This window comes from Ictalurus furcatus, chromosome 11 (assembly GCF_023375685.1).
Source record: "Ictalurus furcatus strain D&B chromosome 11, Billie_1.0, whole genome shotgun sequence".
NCBI lineage: Eukaryota > Metazoa > Chordata > Actinopteri > Siluriformes > Ictaluridae > Ictalurus > Ictalurus furcatus.
Genome location: NC_071265.1, coordinates 10,838,204 through 10,854,579, shown reverse-complemented (window position 1 = coordinate 10,854,579; position 16,376 = coordinate 10,838,204). Strand labels below are relative to the sequence as shown.

At 36.8% G+C, this 16,376-nt stretch overlaps 2 protein-coding genes across 4 annotated transcripts in view; one reads left to right on the top strand and one right to left on the bottom strand.

Annotated features, from left to right (window-relative positions):
* Positions 1-4,044, top strand: part of LOC128614696 (protein SPO16 homolog) — a 6,267-nt gene extending 2,223 nt beyond the window's left edge. For all 3 annotated transcript variants that reach the window (XM_053636249.1, XM_053636251.1, XM_053636248.1), the window contains exons 3-6: positions 32-125; positions 1,925-2,096; positions 2,507-2,585; positions 3,273-4,044. In XM_053636249.1, the coding sequence (XP_053492224.1) occupies positions 32-125; positions 1,925-2,096; positions 2,507-2,585; positions 3,273-3,392 (465 nt within the window). In that variant the 3' untranslated portion in view covers positions 3,393-4,044. The remainder of the gene's footprint in view (positions 1-31; positions 126-1,924; positions 2,097-2,506; positions 2,586-3,272) is intronic.
* Positions 3,793-16,376, bottom strand: glmnb (glomulin, FKBP associated protein b). Its single transcript, XM_053636247.1, has 18 exons — positions 16,338-16,376; positions 14,253-14,378; positions 11,588-11,698; positions 11,402-11,510; positions 10,798-11,050; positions 10,466-10,568; positions 10,206-10,384; positions 9,798-9,851; positions 9,673-9,703; positions 9,467-9,556; positions 7,903-7,944; positions 7,747-7,820; positions 7,511-7,595; positions 6,832-6,941; positions 4,574-4,631; positions 4,339-4,474; positions 4,024-4,115; positions 3,793-3,931 (listed from the first exon to the last, which is right to left on the bottom strand). The coding sequence occupies exons 1-18, from the start codon at positions 16,374-16,376 to the stop codon at positions 3,848-3,850; spliced, it is 1,776 nt and encodes a 591-aa protein (XP_053492222.1). The 3' UTR covers positions 3,793-3,847.

Sequence of the window (16,376 nt, the reverse complement as noted above, 5' to 3'; positions counted from 1 at the left end):
ATAACATTATTTCCTTTTGTTTTCTTGACAGAATAATGAAATTTCAGTGCTGCTTTTAGCACAAAAACACCTACTTCGTTACTCAGACAGTATTGAACCTGGTACACTCGTCTTTCCTCTCTCAGGTAAAATTAAAGCCAAGGTGGAGAGCATCAGCTGTGTCTTTCTAGTCCTTAATTAAATATATTTCCCTGCTCTAACACATTCATAATCATGAAGGGCTTGTTAAGATATATCACAGTAAGGAAACACCCTAAACCAGTGGTTCTCAAAGTGGAGTCCAGAGAGTCAGTCTTTGTTTAGTTACATTGGTGGAAATCACAATCCATCATCATCAAGTTTATTATATTTAGGGGCCGAGCACCAATGGTGAAAGCTACCTGTTGTTTTCATATTATTATTATTATTATTATTATTATTATTATTATTATTATTCTAGCTAGGGTGTCTACAGTATGGCAGCCCATAGTACCATGTGGTAAAAAGTTGTGAAATTTGGCCCACATTTAGCTACAAATACACCAGATCTGGGCCCCAAGCTCCCAAAGCTCTAGGACCACCAACAGGTCAGTTGGCCAAATTTTAAAGTATTTTCATGGCCATAACTTTTGAACCGTGGCCAAAATTTCAATGCCCCTAGATTCCTATGAACATGAGTTCAATGGACCCTATGACGTCAATTTCCACCTAATCAGATTTTCGTCCATCTTGGATTTTGTTAAAAATTTCTTTTTTTCGCCACTCCTACTACAAATTTTGTCCAAATTTCACCAAATGATATCTTCAGACCAATCCGCAGAAAAGCTATCAAATGGAATTTTGATTCTCAAAACCGTTTGTAGCAAGCCAACAAATCTGGAAATCAGGAAGTGACGCTGTCTCTCATTAACGACTTTATTTACGCATTGTCATGAAACTTGTTACATGGTTTCAGGACTTTACGCAGCAAATTTCATGACAGCGCATGGTGGTTAAAAGTTACAATGACATATAGAAAATGCTTCAATCTAATCTGTGTTTCCGCTACTCCTCCTAAAAAATTATACCCCAAAATTATCATATTTGGATCATATCCAATACACCATGGGTGGGACACCAGCCCAATTCAGGGTACCATGCACACATACACATTCACATCTATGGACAATTCACCTATACTTGCATGTTGTTTGGAAGTGGGAGGAAATCAGTGAATCCCTAGGAAACCCATGCAGACACAGGGAGAACATGTGAAACTCCACACAGACTGTAACCCGAGATCAGACTTGAAATAGGGATATATTTTACTATTAGGGTTGAGAAATACTGATCTTTAAGATTAACCAATGCCAGTGTTTTACAGTTTTTCTGCTAATCACTGTGCTGAATCATCTCTACTGAACCAGATGTCTATCTTACCTTATCTTCTGTAATGTATGTGCAATCACCACAAAGAAGTTCCCCAACAATGTTACATTCTTCTCTCAGTACAGTAAAACATTATTTTCTGATCAATGGTAGCCAGTCATACAGATTATTTGTTTAGAGAGTAGGTTGGAAAAAACACTGTGAAATGCAGAGTTCTCAAAATGGGGTTCGGGAATCTTAGGAATCCATGATAGCCAGTGTGTGCGTGATTTTTAAAAAAAATTTTTACAATGGTTGAAATCACACTGCATCATTAAGTTGTTGTACTTGAATCTAATAGCCATTTTAATCAAATTAATTCTGTTAGAGGAAAGTTCAGGAATTAAAAAGTAAATGGCAAAAATTAAAAAAAAATTGTGCACATTTAAATGAGGTGTCTGTGGATTTTTTTTTAATTAAAGAGATTCCTGTCTTCATAAAGTTTGAGGATTAATGTTTTAACTTGCTATGCTTCTCAAACAGTTCAAAACTTTTGTTTCTGTACTTAAAATTGGTGTGATTTTAATCTCATGTACAGGTGTGGCGTTCTTGTTGATCACTCCAGAGGAATTTCCTGAAAAGGCTGAGTGTGAAGAATTCTTTAAAAGGATTGAAAAGTTCGTCCAGGTCCACAGAAACAGCTTTCTTTTGCTCCAGGCGCCAGCATATGGCGCAAGAGAACTGGAGATTGTGTCTGCAGTGCAGAACAGGTGCATATATAATGTGACCTCAATCTTGAAAACTGTGCTTTATTAATCTTAAACATTAATGAAACATTAAATGAAGCAAACAAATTAAACATTAATGAAACATTAATGAGGCAGGGGTAGCTCAATGGTTAAGATGTTGGACAACCAATAGGAAGGTCATGAGTTCAAACCGCAGCACTATTAAGCTGCCACTGTTGGGCCCTTGAGCAAGGCCTTTAACTCTCAACTACTCAGATGTATAGATGAGATAACTGTAAGCCGCTCTGGATAAGGGCATCTGCCAAATGCCATAAATATAAAAGTAAATGTACTCTGGAACTCCACTGCTGAGCATTTGAAAACATGAATAAATGGGTTCTTAATAATATTGAACACAATTCTCATAGGCTGTGTTTTGATTTCTCTTCCAGATTCTTTGGCAGTAATCTCAAAGTCTTACCTGTCCATAGTAATGGGGACGCTGTCAAGGGAATGCTGACCATCGCTAAAGTAAGTAACAGGATCTATGCTCACATTTACTTACATCTTTTATGACTTTATTAAAGATTTTCTATCATTAGGTAATATGATATTTCAGCATTATGCTCATACAACACTCTTCTAGGTTAATGGAACAGAAATATAGTTGCTAGAAAAAGTTTGTAAACTTTTTTTTGTCGCCAGACATACAAAACAATTACAAGTTATATACAACAGAATGGTTTAAATAGAAGACATTTTGTGGTTTTGAATGGCCAAGTGAATATAGTGAATATGGCTGTTTAATACAAAGAAATCCCAGAGGTATAGTGATGAATTGAAACAGCTCAGTAGGGACAAATGGTGTAAAAATTCCTCTTTACTATTGTGCAAGTCTGAACTGCAGTTACAGCAAATATTTGTTGGAGGGTCATATTACTCTCTCAGTTATTAAGAACTTTAGATCATTTTTCCAGCCCTGTGAATGATTAATTACCTAGTGTTTTCAATAACAACATAAAACATACTGCTTTTTATTTGTTATTAGTTAGGCAAGTTGTTTGTTTGTTTTTTATGGTCAAATTTTATGAGTAATTAATGCAAAAATATAAAAAAATATTTTTCTTGCAACTATAGTTTTTTTTTGGTTTGTTTGTTTTTAATATGTTAGTTTTATTATAAGGTTATCAGATGTCACAGTGCAGTTGTACATTGCAGGCCACCAGTAGACCACATGTGGATGTTGTGCGGGAGCGGATGTGTTTAGCTCGAGCTCACATCATCGAAATAAGCCTTGAAACTTTGTTAAAGAAAGTGAACATTTTTAAGGTCATTTAATTTCCATCCACTTTATTGGAGTCTTACAGTCGCAATTCTGAGTCGCACAAACAGCTCAAACACTGGCCATGTGGCCGCACTTCTACATCAACACATATAAAGGCTAATGGCTTTTATTTTCTATCCCACTTTTTAAGAATTTACCTAAAAGTTGTATTCAAGAATAACTGCTGTCTCCAGACTATTTCCTAATACAGCATCTATAAAGACTTTCTATTAACAATGCACTCGCTGAACTCTGTCAAATGTATAATATGGCATGTGTTTTTCTTGGTGTAAGTAAACAACTTCTTCTTGGCAGCTCCTGATTCGAGTTTTCTTATTTTTCTAGCTAGTGTAATTTAATGTTTAAGTTAATAAGTGTAGCACATACTGTACATAATGATCACACTTAGGGTTGCTATTAAAAGTTGACTTGGCAGGGGGAGGGGAAAGAAAAGAAGGCATGGATCATGTTATACTCTCTCCTCTAGGATTTCCTCTATTCGGAATGCAAGGCTCTCCATCAGATCATATGTGACAAGTGCACACTGTAGTACCTGTTAATTACAAATATGTTCACACTCAATATATTAAGGCTTAACTCACTATAACTCATTATACTAAGGATATGAGGAGAGAGATGATTTACCTTCTCCTGTGCCTCACACGGTATTCCACCTAGAGCTTTGTTTTTCACAATCATGTGTTGAACTGATTTCTTTCCTGAGACCTCTTTCAATTCTAAAGGGTCAAAAATGTTAAGGGAAAAAAATCACATGCTGTTCTTTACTATGAAAAACCTCATGATAAATTAGAATAATAATAACTGGATCTGCTTTTTCAAAAATAGCAGTGTCAAAATATGGTGAAACAATTATAGATGGAAATATAATTTACTTAAATTTAATTTAAGTTAAAAAGATTATCATATTTTAGACTTAAGTTAAATGTGAAAATTTCTTACCCTTCGCTTTGACCTTTCTGTCCTCGTGAAGTCTTTTAAGCTCCGACCCACAGTATGATTTTGACATGCTGAGACACACACGCAGTATCTTTATGTAGCTCGCTGCAATGTTACAAAGGTCTGTCCAAATACATGTCTGAAAAAAACCCCAAAACAATTGGTCATCGTATTCATGGAGCTTAAATTGTTCCGTTAAAAATGTCTGTTTTGGGATATATGTGTGTTACAGACTTACAGATTTGTTTCTCTCTCTGATGAGTAGATATCTCAGAAGATTTAGAGACACCATGACCCTACAATGCAAAGATGAAATATACATACAGTATATACTCAGCGATCACTTTAATAGGAGCACCTTTACACCGGCTCACTCATTCAGTTATCCAGTCATCCAATCACTTGACAGCAGCACAATGCATAAATGCATGCAGATACTCAAGGGCTTTAGTTAATGTTCATATTAAACATCAGAATGGGGAAAAAGTGTGATCTCTGTGACTTTAACCGTGGCATGGCTTTGGTGCCAGATGGGCTGGATGGAGTATTTCAGAAACTGCTAATCTCCTGTGAATTTCACATATCACAGTCTCTAGAGTTTACACAGAACGGTGCGAAAAACATCCTGTGAGTGGAGGGTCCACAGGCTGAAACACCTTGTTGATGAGAGAGATCAGAGGAGAATGTCCACATTGGTCTGAGCTGACAGGAAGTCTATAGTAACTCAGATAAGCACTCTGTACAACCGTGGTGAGCAGCAAAGCATCTCAGCATGCACAACACATCAAACCTTGAGTTTGATAGTCTACAAAGACCACATCAGGTTACCTTCCTGTCAGTCAAGAGCAAGAATCTGAGGCTATCATGGGCACAGACTCACAGAAACTGGACAGTTAAAGACTAGAAAAATACCAGGTGATTTTTTTTATCTAATCATCATAAGTTTTGAGTTTTTTGTTTGCTTGTTTGTTTTGTTTGTCTTAAAATAAGAGCTTTGAAATAACATATTTTAAATCACATGTTGCACCACACTGGTCAAAGGTTAAAGTAATTAATCAAAGACAGACTATCCAGAGCAGTGCATGTCAATCACTCACTCTGGTCTTATTTAGGAATGACACAAGATCTGCCCTACAGTGTCCACCTGCTTACCATATGCTCTGTGCTGCAGGATCATGGATATTTTCCTAGATTCATCAATAAATAATTGTCAGGGCTGAATGATATCATGTGAATAAAACATCTCTCAAGGCAGAGGCAGGTGGCATACCTGTATTATGTGGTCCAATTTAGGCCTATGGTTTTACAGATTAGCATATTGACTCTGATATTTTACATTACAGTGCCTGTAAAGCTTTCCCTTTGGCTCTATACAGTAATTATAACTGTAGATTAACTTATTTTCATTCTCCTCCTGTTATGGAACAATGAAAGTGATTAATTACAAGACATAACACAACCACTAGGACGTGTCAGACATTTTATTACTTAAGTTGCACAGCCCTTTCTCTATGGACAATATTTCCCAGCGTTACACTGCTTTTGAACTGACCATGGACCCACGATTGCAATTTCATAACAGTTCACATGAATTTATTTGTAAGAAAATATAAGAAAGGTTTAGAGTTAGGGGTACAGTGAGCATTCTTACATTTTTCTACAATGTCATCTAAATTAACTGGAATGAAATCTCTATATTGCCCTTATTTGTTGAAATTCATGCAAAAGAGGTTGAGTTTATTTTTGTTGTTTAGCCTGTATAGTTTTGATCATAAACAAATCTATCTAGCTTTGCAGTGGATTCTAATGAATTAATAACTTGCTAAAAAATATATATACTCACCAGGAATCTAAAGAAATAACCTAAAAAGCACAATCGTTTACTCAAAGTAAAAAAAATACACATCTTAACTAGGGGTGCAACATTCAGATGGATTGATGTGTCGATTTTAAAAAATGACAAATGAAGGAAATCGAGGCAACAATCATAAATCAATGATTATATATTATAACTGATGATACATGTATTAGTTTAAAAAGTATAGACAACTGGTGTGTAAAAAAGTACTCATTTTTAAATGATTTAATTTTAAATGATTTAATAGGTTGGCAAGGTGGTTGGCCTCTGTGTAACTCTGATACTTAAAATAGTTCTTCTCTATGTCATCATCATTCACGACTTAACAGTAGGTCTACCCCAGAATCAGGACAAAGTTGTTCATATATCAATCAGAGGCATCTGAATTAAATTGTTTTCTGTCATACTGTATCCTAGCGGATTCAGTGGTACCGTCAAATATCAAATCGTTGCCTTAACAAACTAAATCTTATCATTTGGAAGCCTTAGGTTTCTCAACACACCAAATCATATCCTTAAAAGACAAAGAAATATCACGTGAAAAGCCACCATTTGTTGTCTTTTGTTTGAAAACTACCATTACATTGCTTGGAATGACTGAAACAAACATTTAGGACACAAACAAATAACTTTCCCACCTGTCCATACCATCCAATAAGTCAGTCTCTGGGCCTTGAGGTAAACTCAGAGTGTCCCTCAGGAGGACTAGCAGTAATGTCCCCTTAAACCAGCTGTCCATCTGTTCTGACTACAGATACAATTCAGATCATGGTAGGGTAAGAGCAGAAACAATGTCATTTTCTTCTGTTAAAAATATTCTCAGTAACAGTAACCCAAATATATCCAATATTGTTAGATATTTGTTGATGTAGTCCCTTGTAATCTGTGTATTAATGTGCTTAGTAGCAGCACTAGCAGTTTCTGAGGGGGCTTTAGCTTGTTGGTATTTGTATTAACATGAGGATAGGTTTCGCAAGTAGACAACGAAGCCTGTAGATAATAACATCTCACAAATGCTGTAAATGCAAAAGTAAAGTCAGTATATGCTAAGTAGGATAAAAATACAGTCTATTAGGAGTACTGTAAAGTGAATAAATGAATGAATTCTGGGAATTTATAATGTGCTTGGTAAAGACCATTATGAAATCTGTGTAATCTAGGAAACTCCAAGATTTTCTGATTTAAAATCTTTTTCAAGAATCTGCTTCTGACTACTTCCACTCCAAAAGCCTATCAGAAACGCAAGTTTCACTTTTATACTTGAAGTTAGAAGTGTGGCTTCTAAATTTGAATCATCAGTAATGACCTGTATCTGACCTTGCTTGATTGCTCCACTTGATTTTTGATGTTTGTGAGAATGACACTTTCCACACCTGCATGCTGACTGGTTTTCATTATACACCTGGAAGTGTATGAGATGTATTATTAACCAGTTTGCTTTGATTTATCATTCCACTGTATTTACAACTGTATAATACATGTTCTGTCATATATATTCATACACTATGTGAATATACAGTACAGATGTGGAGAATGCTACATTACAGAGATACCTGAAGAATTTATGCTTGGCTTCCTCATTGAGTTTCTCTATAAAAAGCTGAAACACCACAAAAGCTTTTACTCTCTGAAAAGGCAAGAAAGGAATTATTATTGCATTAGTCAGGTACATTGAAATACATAATAAGTAGTGATTATACAACACTTACCAAATGCTGGATAGGACAGTGAGTCATGATTTGAATTAGCTTCTGTGTTATGAAAAGCAAAAATAGATAATTAAATAGAACATTAATCGTTTACTTGTTACTTATTTAAAGAATTTTAAAGTGATTTTAAACATCTCAGTGTCACTGTTGGGTTTAGAAACATTCCACCAACCAGCCAACAACATTCACACTGAAAAAGGCCTAGAGTCTGGTTTTAATACACGTTGATGTTTTTAAGACGTCTAATCATTGATATCTTGAATCCATCTGTAAGGAGAGGTTTATCTGAAATTTATAGAAAGGAGTCTTAAGTGTCAGAACTTTGCAACCGTCAGTAAGTTCTCCACCATGGGAAGGTTTTAAGAGCAGAACTTTATGCCTTCTGGATTCTCGTACACATGAGAAACTGTATTGTTGTTGTTGGGTTTTTTAAAAATGTCTTTTTAACTTCAAGAGAGAGGGAAAAAAAGAGAAGCTGGTGAGGGAACAACTGTTTATAGTTGCCATAATGTAAGTGATAACAGGAACTAACTCTTGTGTATCGTGTACGTTCCAGGATAATAAATGTATGACATAATTTATTAATACATTTAAACTTGTATTTGTTGACAAATTGTTGTGGTATAAGACAAATAAACACTTTGGCAAGCCCTGTTATTGGAAAATATTTAACTTCATGTTCCTCTGCATTGTGTTAATTATTAAAAGCAGCTGGATTAAATAAATGTCATCAACCAAAAATATCCATCCAAAAACATTCACACATAATATGGCCTAGAGCCTGATTAACACAAATTGAGCATGGAAAAACCGTGGTGTGGGAAGAAAGTCAACACTCTGTGTTTAAAACCCCACTACTTTGCCTTCTACACTCGTACTGCTGTTCTAAGAATAGTCCACTGCCAAAATGATATCTGATCAGCAGTGGTCTGATGCAACAATCAGTAACTGTATACCTACAAAGTTCACCTACAGTGCCCTCCACTAATATTGGCCCCCTTGGTAAATATGAGCAAAGAAGCCTGTGAAAATTTGTCTTTATTGTTTAACTTTTTGATCTTTTGTTCCAAAAATTCACAAAAATATTATGCTCTCATGGATATCAATCAATTGTAAACACAACACAGATTTATATATATATATATATATATATATATATATATATATATATATATATATATATATTGCCACAATTATTGGCACCCTTTTAGTCAATACTTTGTGCTACCTCCCTTAAGATAACAGCTCTGAGTCTTCTCCTATAATGCCTGATGAGGTTGGAGAATACATGGCGAGGGATCTAAGACCATTCCTCCATACAGAATCTCTCCAGATCCTTCAAATTTTGAGGTCCACGCTGGTGGACTCTCCTCTTCAGTTCACCCCACAGGTTTTCTATGGTTTTCAAGTCAGGGGACTGAGATGGACATGGCAGGACTAGTGGCAGTCACCCATGTGTACTAAAAAATGTTAAAATATCAATGGGAATATACTTAAAATATATTTTTCTCATATGAATTCATAGGGGTGCCAATAATTGTGTAAACCCATGTGATTTTCTTACTTGTGTAACTGTATGAAAAATCTTCAGCTCTAGCAACTCTACTGCAAGACTGTTGTCCAGAACTCTCTCCAAGCTTTTAACATACAAGTCCTTAAGACACAGAAACAGTCGAAGTGAGATGCATAATAAACTCATTATCACTTAATGTATGTTTAGCTGACATGCTAGAATAATCTGCACACTGCTATATCAAGAGCTCATCTTACCAAACCTTTCAAGATCCATGGTTCATCTTTTCTGTGAGAATAAAAACACAATTAGGTTATGTATGATGTAATGGTCTTATAAACAATGGTCTGGTTAAATGTAATGTAAAAATGTGTCAAATTACCTGCTCAATAAAATGTTGACGTACTCCATGTTACACTGCAGGACAAACACTGGGCTAAATTTGCAAAATGAAATGCAATATTAGCACTGAGTTTCAAAAGGTTATGTTTATCCAATCTGCCTGAAGTTGTTTAGTGATTTTGGGAGAATTTAGCTTGGATTTGAAAGCGACTGTCTAATATCCAGCACAGAATATACTTGGAATGTGTTTTTAAGCATAGTAAACATAGTAAACATAATACACAGATATGATTTTTTTTTTTTTTTTTAAGATTTAATTCCTTAAAGCTATTTTTTAAAACTCAGAAGGCCAACTCGTGTTCTATGCCAACAAATTTGGTAAAGACATGGTACAGTCTTGGTCAAGACAAAAAGTTGACCTTAGGAAATCTTAGTTAATGCATCCTACCTGAAAACAGCAGGGAACAGTTCAATGGCAATAAACTGGACGAAGAGCAAGTAGGCCAGGCAAGCCCTTGATTCAGGCAAATGACTGTCATCTTGCACAACTCTCTCGTCTGCTTTCCCTCTCAAGGGATAGTACAGCAGAAGCTTGGGCAGAGGCTCCTGGATAGCTGATAGAGTAGTCTATAATGAGAAGCATAAATGAGAAAGTAGAAAGCAACTTTATTTATTTTTTTTATCTGGAAAGGAGCTTGTGTAGCTCACCATGATCTCTGTGGCAAAGTTCCAGAGGGGAGAGTTTTGGGATGTGTGAGCCTCCCTATCAAGTTGAGCTTCAAGGAGAGGTTGCCTCAGACTCTGCATGCAGCTACACATACAAGCAAAATGCATACAAGTTCACAATTAAGACTTTGAATAAAAAAACTAGTAGCTTGTGTCAAAACTTGTAGCTTGTGTGAGGATGGAATAAGAGAAAGGTGGTGAGTGTAACACAACTTTCTTTTTAATGTGTGCGTGTGTGGGTTTTTTTGTTTGTTTGTTTGTTTGTTTTTTTACACTACTCTGAATATTCTAATTACAAAGTTATGAAAACCTACAATTTGAGAAGTACAGTGTTCAGTCTCGCATGATATGTGTTTGCCACTGGACTCTTTGCATCTTGACTTTTGACTTCCTGTACAAATGGTTGTACAAAGGTCAGCAGAGCAGTGCAGCAGCGACCGAGACCGTGCACGTCTTCCTCTTCCTGTTTGCGCGTGTATGGTACCGGTAGCTTCGAGATCTGTTTGTGCAGAGCATCCAGGGCCAGGCCAAACAAGGCAGGCTTTGAATCACCAAGCTTCATCAGCGCTGTGTAGAGTGGGGTGGTTGTGGGGGGAAAAGGGGTACTGTAATTACATCTGCAGACTGCAGGGGGCGGCACATTCTATCATTTCCTGTGTAGATGTTTTTGAAATATTAAAATTCATGCTCTTTTACCTAATCATTGTAAGATGGTTATAACTACAAGGTTTTCTGTTAATAGTTCTAAGATCTTAAGATCTTATTGAGGTATTTGGAAACCTGCCTGCAATGATGTTTGTAAAAGAAATAAAATAATGGTTGTAATTATTATTAAAGTTATCAGCACATTTTTCTCATATTTGAACACTTGTTAGAACTGTTAGCGCTAACATTTAGCTACAACAGGTGCTTACTTACCAGGTTGAATATGTTGCATGAGCAGAGTGATGGTGTCTGCAATCGCATCAGGATCAGTTTCCTCCACTTGCTTGAGCAAGTTGTCCAGGAGGTTGTCTGCACTGCAGATCTAAAGAAGACAAACATTGTTTTCAAACTGAATGGCAATGTAAATCGGTCATGTTTGAATAAATATACATTACTTACCTGTACGAGGTATGTGATCACAGCTTGACAGTGTACAGAATCCCTCTCTTTCCTCACCACCTCCTTAATCAGTGGCCTTAGGAGACCACTACCCATAGACTTCACTATGTCCTGATTACAAAGTAAGCAACTCTTTAACTTATTAGTAAGTACATGTTTTAGACATTTTATAACACAGCACTGAAGAATTTTCTAATCCTATTTGTCAGAAGATGGTGATTGATTTTCCAGCTTGATTAACTGCAGCTTGGGCAGTATTGCTGACTGTAATTCAAATATAAAGTGAATTAACATATTAATATTAATGCACTTGCTCTAATACGTTATTGTTTCTATAGTAACAGTTCACTCACAGGGATTTGTATGGTGAACCCTCCACATAATCTAAGGCTAATAAAAAAAACTAAACAAAAAAAACGTGTTATTTAACAAAGAAAAATGCCTAATCATTAATATGGTGAAACTTTTTGTAAGGAGATCTTGAACATTTAACAGTCAGTAAATTTTCCACCACAGTAAAGTCTTCAGGACAAAGAAGTTTACGCTCATCGGCAAGAACGATGAGTCAGCATACAGAGAGGAGGTGCAGCGGCTAACGGACTGGTGCAGAGTCAACAACCTGTCTCTGAATGTGGACAAAATAAAAGAGATGGTTATTGACCTCAGGAGAGCACGGAGCGACCACTCTCTGCTGAACATCAACAGCTCCTCCGTGGAGATCGTCAAGAGCACCAAATTCCTTGGTGTTCACCTGACGGAGAACCTCACCTGGTCCCTCAACACCAGCTCCATAGCCAAGAAAGCCCAGCAGCATCTCTGCTTTCTGTGAAGGCTGAAAAAAGCCCATCTCCCACCACTCATCCTCACCACATTCTACAGAGGAACTATTGAGAGCATCCTGAGCAGCTGCATCACTGTCTTGTTCGGAAATTGCAAGACCCTGCAGCAGGTAGTGAGGACAGCTGAGAAGATCATTGGGGTCATCACAGACATTTACACCACACGCTGCATCCGCAAAGCCACCAGCATTGTTGATGACCCCACACACCCCTCACACACACTCTTCACCCTCCTGCTGTCTGGAAAAAGGTACCAAAGCATTCGGGCCCTCACGGCCAGACTGTGTGACAGCTTCTTCCCCCAAACCCTCAGACTCTTCAATACTCAGAGACTTGACTGACACACATGCACACACAAGCTTTGACTCTTTTGCATTTATGCCGCTATTGTACTTATAAAAAATATTGTATTTAATTTCTTGTCACTATTACACCCTTTACCTGGCTGCTACTGCAATAACTGCCATGTCCATAAGCTAATCTGCTGAATACTAAGTCATAGTATGTTATGTTTATATTTATTCCATTTTAAATTATATTGTTACTCTTTGGCACCTATCTTTTGCACTACCTGTTATATCAGACACTTCCACACTAAAACTGTGCCGCTTGAACTAACAGAAACTGAAGTGGTTTTTTTTCTGTACTGAACAACTATGGGTCTCAATGCACCTTGTGCAGAGATTTTCACTTTCTGTAGCAGGCATTTAAAATCTCACTTCCCTTTGTACATGCATGATAGAAGCCATGTTTCCTGTTCATTGTTATACCTAAACATCTTACACTGATTTTATTTACAAATCTATTTTTTTTTATTTTCTAATCTACTGAACGGACTTCTAAGTTCTGGTTTAAAACACACATGCTCCTGAGACTCTGCAGGAAATAGTGGAACGGTGAGAGGATTGGGAGAAGCAAGGGCACTTAATGGAGCACTGCGTCTAAGGGCTACCAGTGGAGCGAGAAATCTGACTGATTTTCCACCAAACTACATTTTTACACCCAAGGGGTGAAAAGGCCAGTCATTTAGGAATTACAGCAAAGTGATGGTTTTGTAGGAACAGCTACTTCCTGGAGTTCACCTTCCTCAGTGGGACAGAATGATGGCAGAGCTGTGACTGTGTTCTAGTAACGACTTGTGTCTTGGAGATTTGAAATTGGGAAGCTGCTTTATTATTTTTTTATTGTCAATTTCCTGATGTATGTAGGGCAGTTCAAATCAAGTCAAGTCAAGTGTTTTTTTTGTTTTTTTGTTTTTTTTGTCATTCCTCTAAATAGCTTGTATACATTTGAACGAAATGACGTTTCTTCAGGACCATGGTGTAACACGGAACAGTACGCAAGACTACATAAAGTGCAAATACACAACAGTGTGAGATGAGTGCAAAACAATAAATATACAGAACAAAACAATAAATACACAGGACAGTAAATACACAACACTGTAAATACACAGGACAATAGAGAGACAGAACATAAACTGTAAACACAGACTGTAACTGTTAGCTATTGTGTAATGTAACAGCACAAGTATAGCAGCAATACTGACAACAAAAATGAGATCCATAGTATAAAGTGGCTGATGCAGCTATGTCCAGTAAAGTGCAGTGTGCAGTAGTACTGACTCTTACTGGGTTAGTTCATGTGCAGTGGTATGAGCCCTACTGGGTTAGGGTGGGGCATGGGCTCAGTTATAAAATCTGTTGATTGTGAGCATAGAAAATGCATGATTTGCAGGCATGTGAAAATGAACATGGAACTTTTTAAGCAAGACTTTTGCGGAAGCATGTCAACATTGCAATGACCAGAAAGACTTCCATATTCACCTGATTTTTCTCATCGCTGATAAAATCCAGCAGTTGTGCACTGTCACCCTGAGCAATGCACATTTGACCAACGTTCAGAAAGAGTTCATGATCTTCTGCTTTCAAATCTTTTCCCTGGGTATTTCTCTAAAACAGAAGTATTTTTGCACTCTTATTATTCGAATTATTTAATTGTCTCAAGGCTCTGCTTAAAGAGATGTACTTTTAAATAATGCACTACATTGCTTCAGTTGCATTACATTGCTATCCATTGTGTTACATTGATAGGCACATTTCTGGGTATTTTCTAGTCATAGTGGTCATAGCACACCGTAACACTTTGTTTTTTCTACACTATTATTCTAATGTGAATGTGTTACAATAATTCTAGTGATAGCACTTTATTTTACAGTACAGTTAGTAACTGGTAATTAATAGTGAAGTATGTAGTAATTAGCTGTAATAATATGAAATGATGTGGTGAGTAATTAGTATGTCATAGGTAAGTAGGTAAGAGGTAAGTAATATATAAGCATTTGGTAATTACAAGTATTTTGGGGTAAATACTAAATTGTACATGTATATATTGTATTGGATATGGAGTGCGTTTTAACTTATGTGAAAATGAACAGGTTTCTACTCAAAGATTCACTTAATTGCAACTTCCCCACCCAATTAATACTTCAACATGGCCTTGGCGATGATGTATTCTGAACTTTATTTTGTGGACAATGGTTGAGCTGTGATGAGAGACCAGTGCATCAGTTGATAGGTGGCCTTCATAGTACATAGTGCCATAAGACAAGAGAATAGCTGCAGTTTAATTACCATGTACAATATACAGTGCATTACATTTTACAATACCATTTCCATTATATTACAAAAGACTTACTAGCATATGTACCTAGTAGTATTGCCTGGTTATGTTTTTCTTATGACAAAGACAGTCCTGGTTCTATTGTTTTACAAAGGAGTTACTTGTATATGTACCTACAGTATAATATTGCTTATATCTGATTATGGTCTGAATACCACAAAGATGGGAATAGTTACCTTAAACAAAATATACTTTATTTTACCACATTATTACAGAGGACCTACTAATAAATCCACCATCCATCCATTTTCCATACTGCTCATCCTACACAGGGTCAGGGGGGAGCCTGGAGTCTATACCAAGGAACAAGGCGTTGGACAAACCCATCGCAGGGCACAATTGCACACATATTCACACACACTACGGACAATTTGGAAATGAGAATTCAGCATACAACTCATGTCTTTAGGCTGGGGGAAGAAACCGGAGTACCGGGGGGGAAACCCCCTGAAGCACGGGGAGAACATGCAGGCTCTGTGCACACAGTGTGGAGGTGGGATTCGAACCCCCCAACCATGGAGGTGTGACGCAAATGTGCTAACCACTAACCCACCATGCTCCCCTAAATCTACAAATTGTGTAAAAATATATACTTTCCAAATTTTTTTCATAATATTTGAATACTGATAATGATTACGTAAATACTGAAACAATATGTGTTTTCTATGCTAACTATTACATTTACAAAGTACAATATACTAAGTAATACTATTACTTGTATATACCACATCATTATTATTATTGCCTTATGGCCCCAAGTACTATAGACACCTGAACTTTCTAACCTATTAAATACTAACTGCTATGGGGTGGCTGTGGCTCGGGTGGTAGAGTGGGTTGTCCACTAATCGTAGGGTTGGCAGTTCGATTCCCGGCCCACGTGACTCCACATGCCAAAGTGTCCTTGGGCAAGACACTGAACCCCAAGTTGCTCCCGATGGCCAGTTAGCACCTTCATGGCAGCTCTGTTACCATTGGTGTGTGTGAGTGTGTGTGTGAATGGGTAAATGAGACACCGTGTAAAGTGCTTTGGATAAAAGCGCTATATAAGTGCGCCATTTACCATTTACTTCCCAATGAATTACCTATTAATTACCAGTTACTCGTCATACTGTAAAATACAATGCAACCATTCTAATACTAACGCCATTTTTAATTCTAATTTGAACAGTTCTTCATACATCTACTAATGAATACCTTTTCATTCACATGATTTGCTGTTCACTCACCCATCTCTGAATTACATCATCCAGTTGATGCGCTGCCAT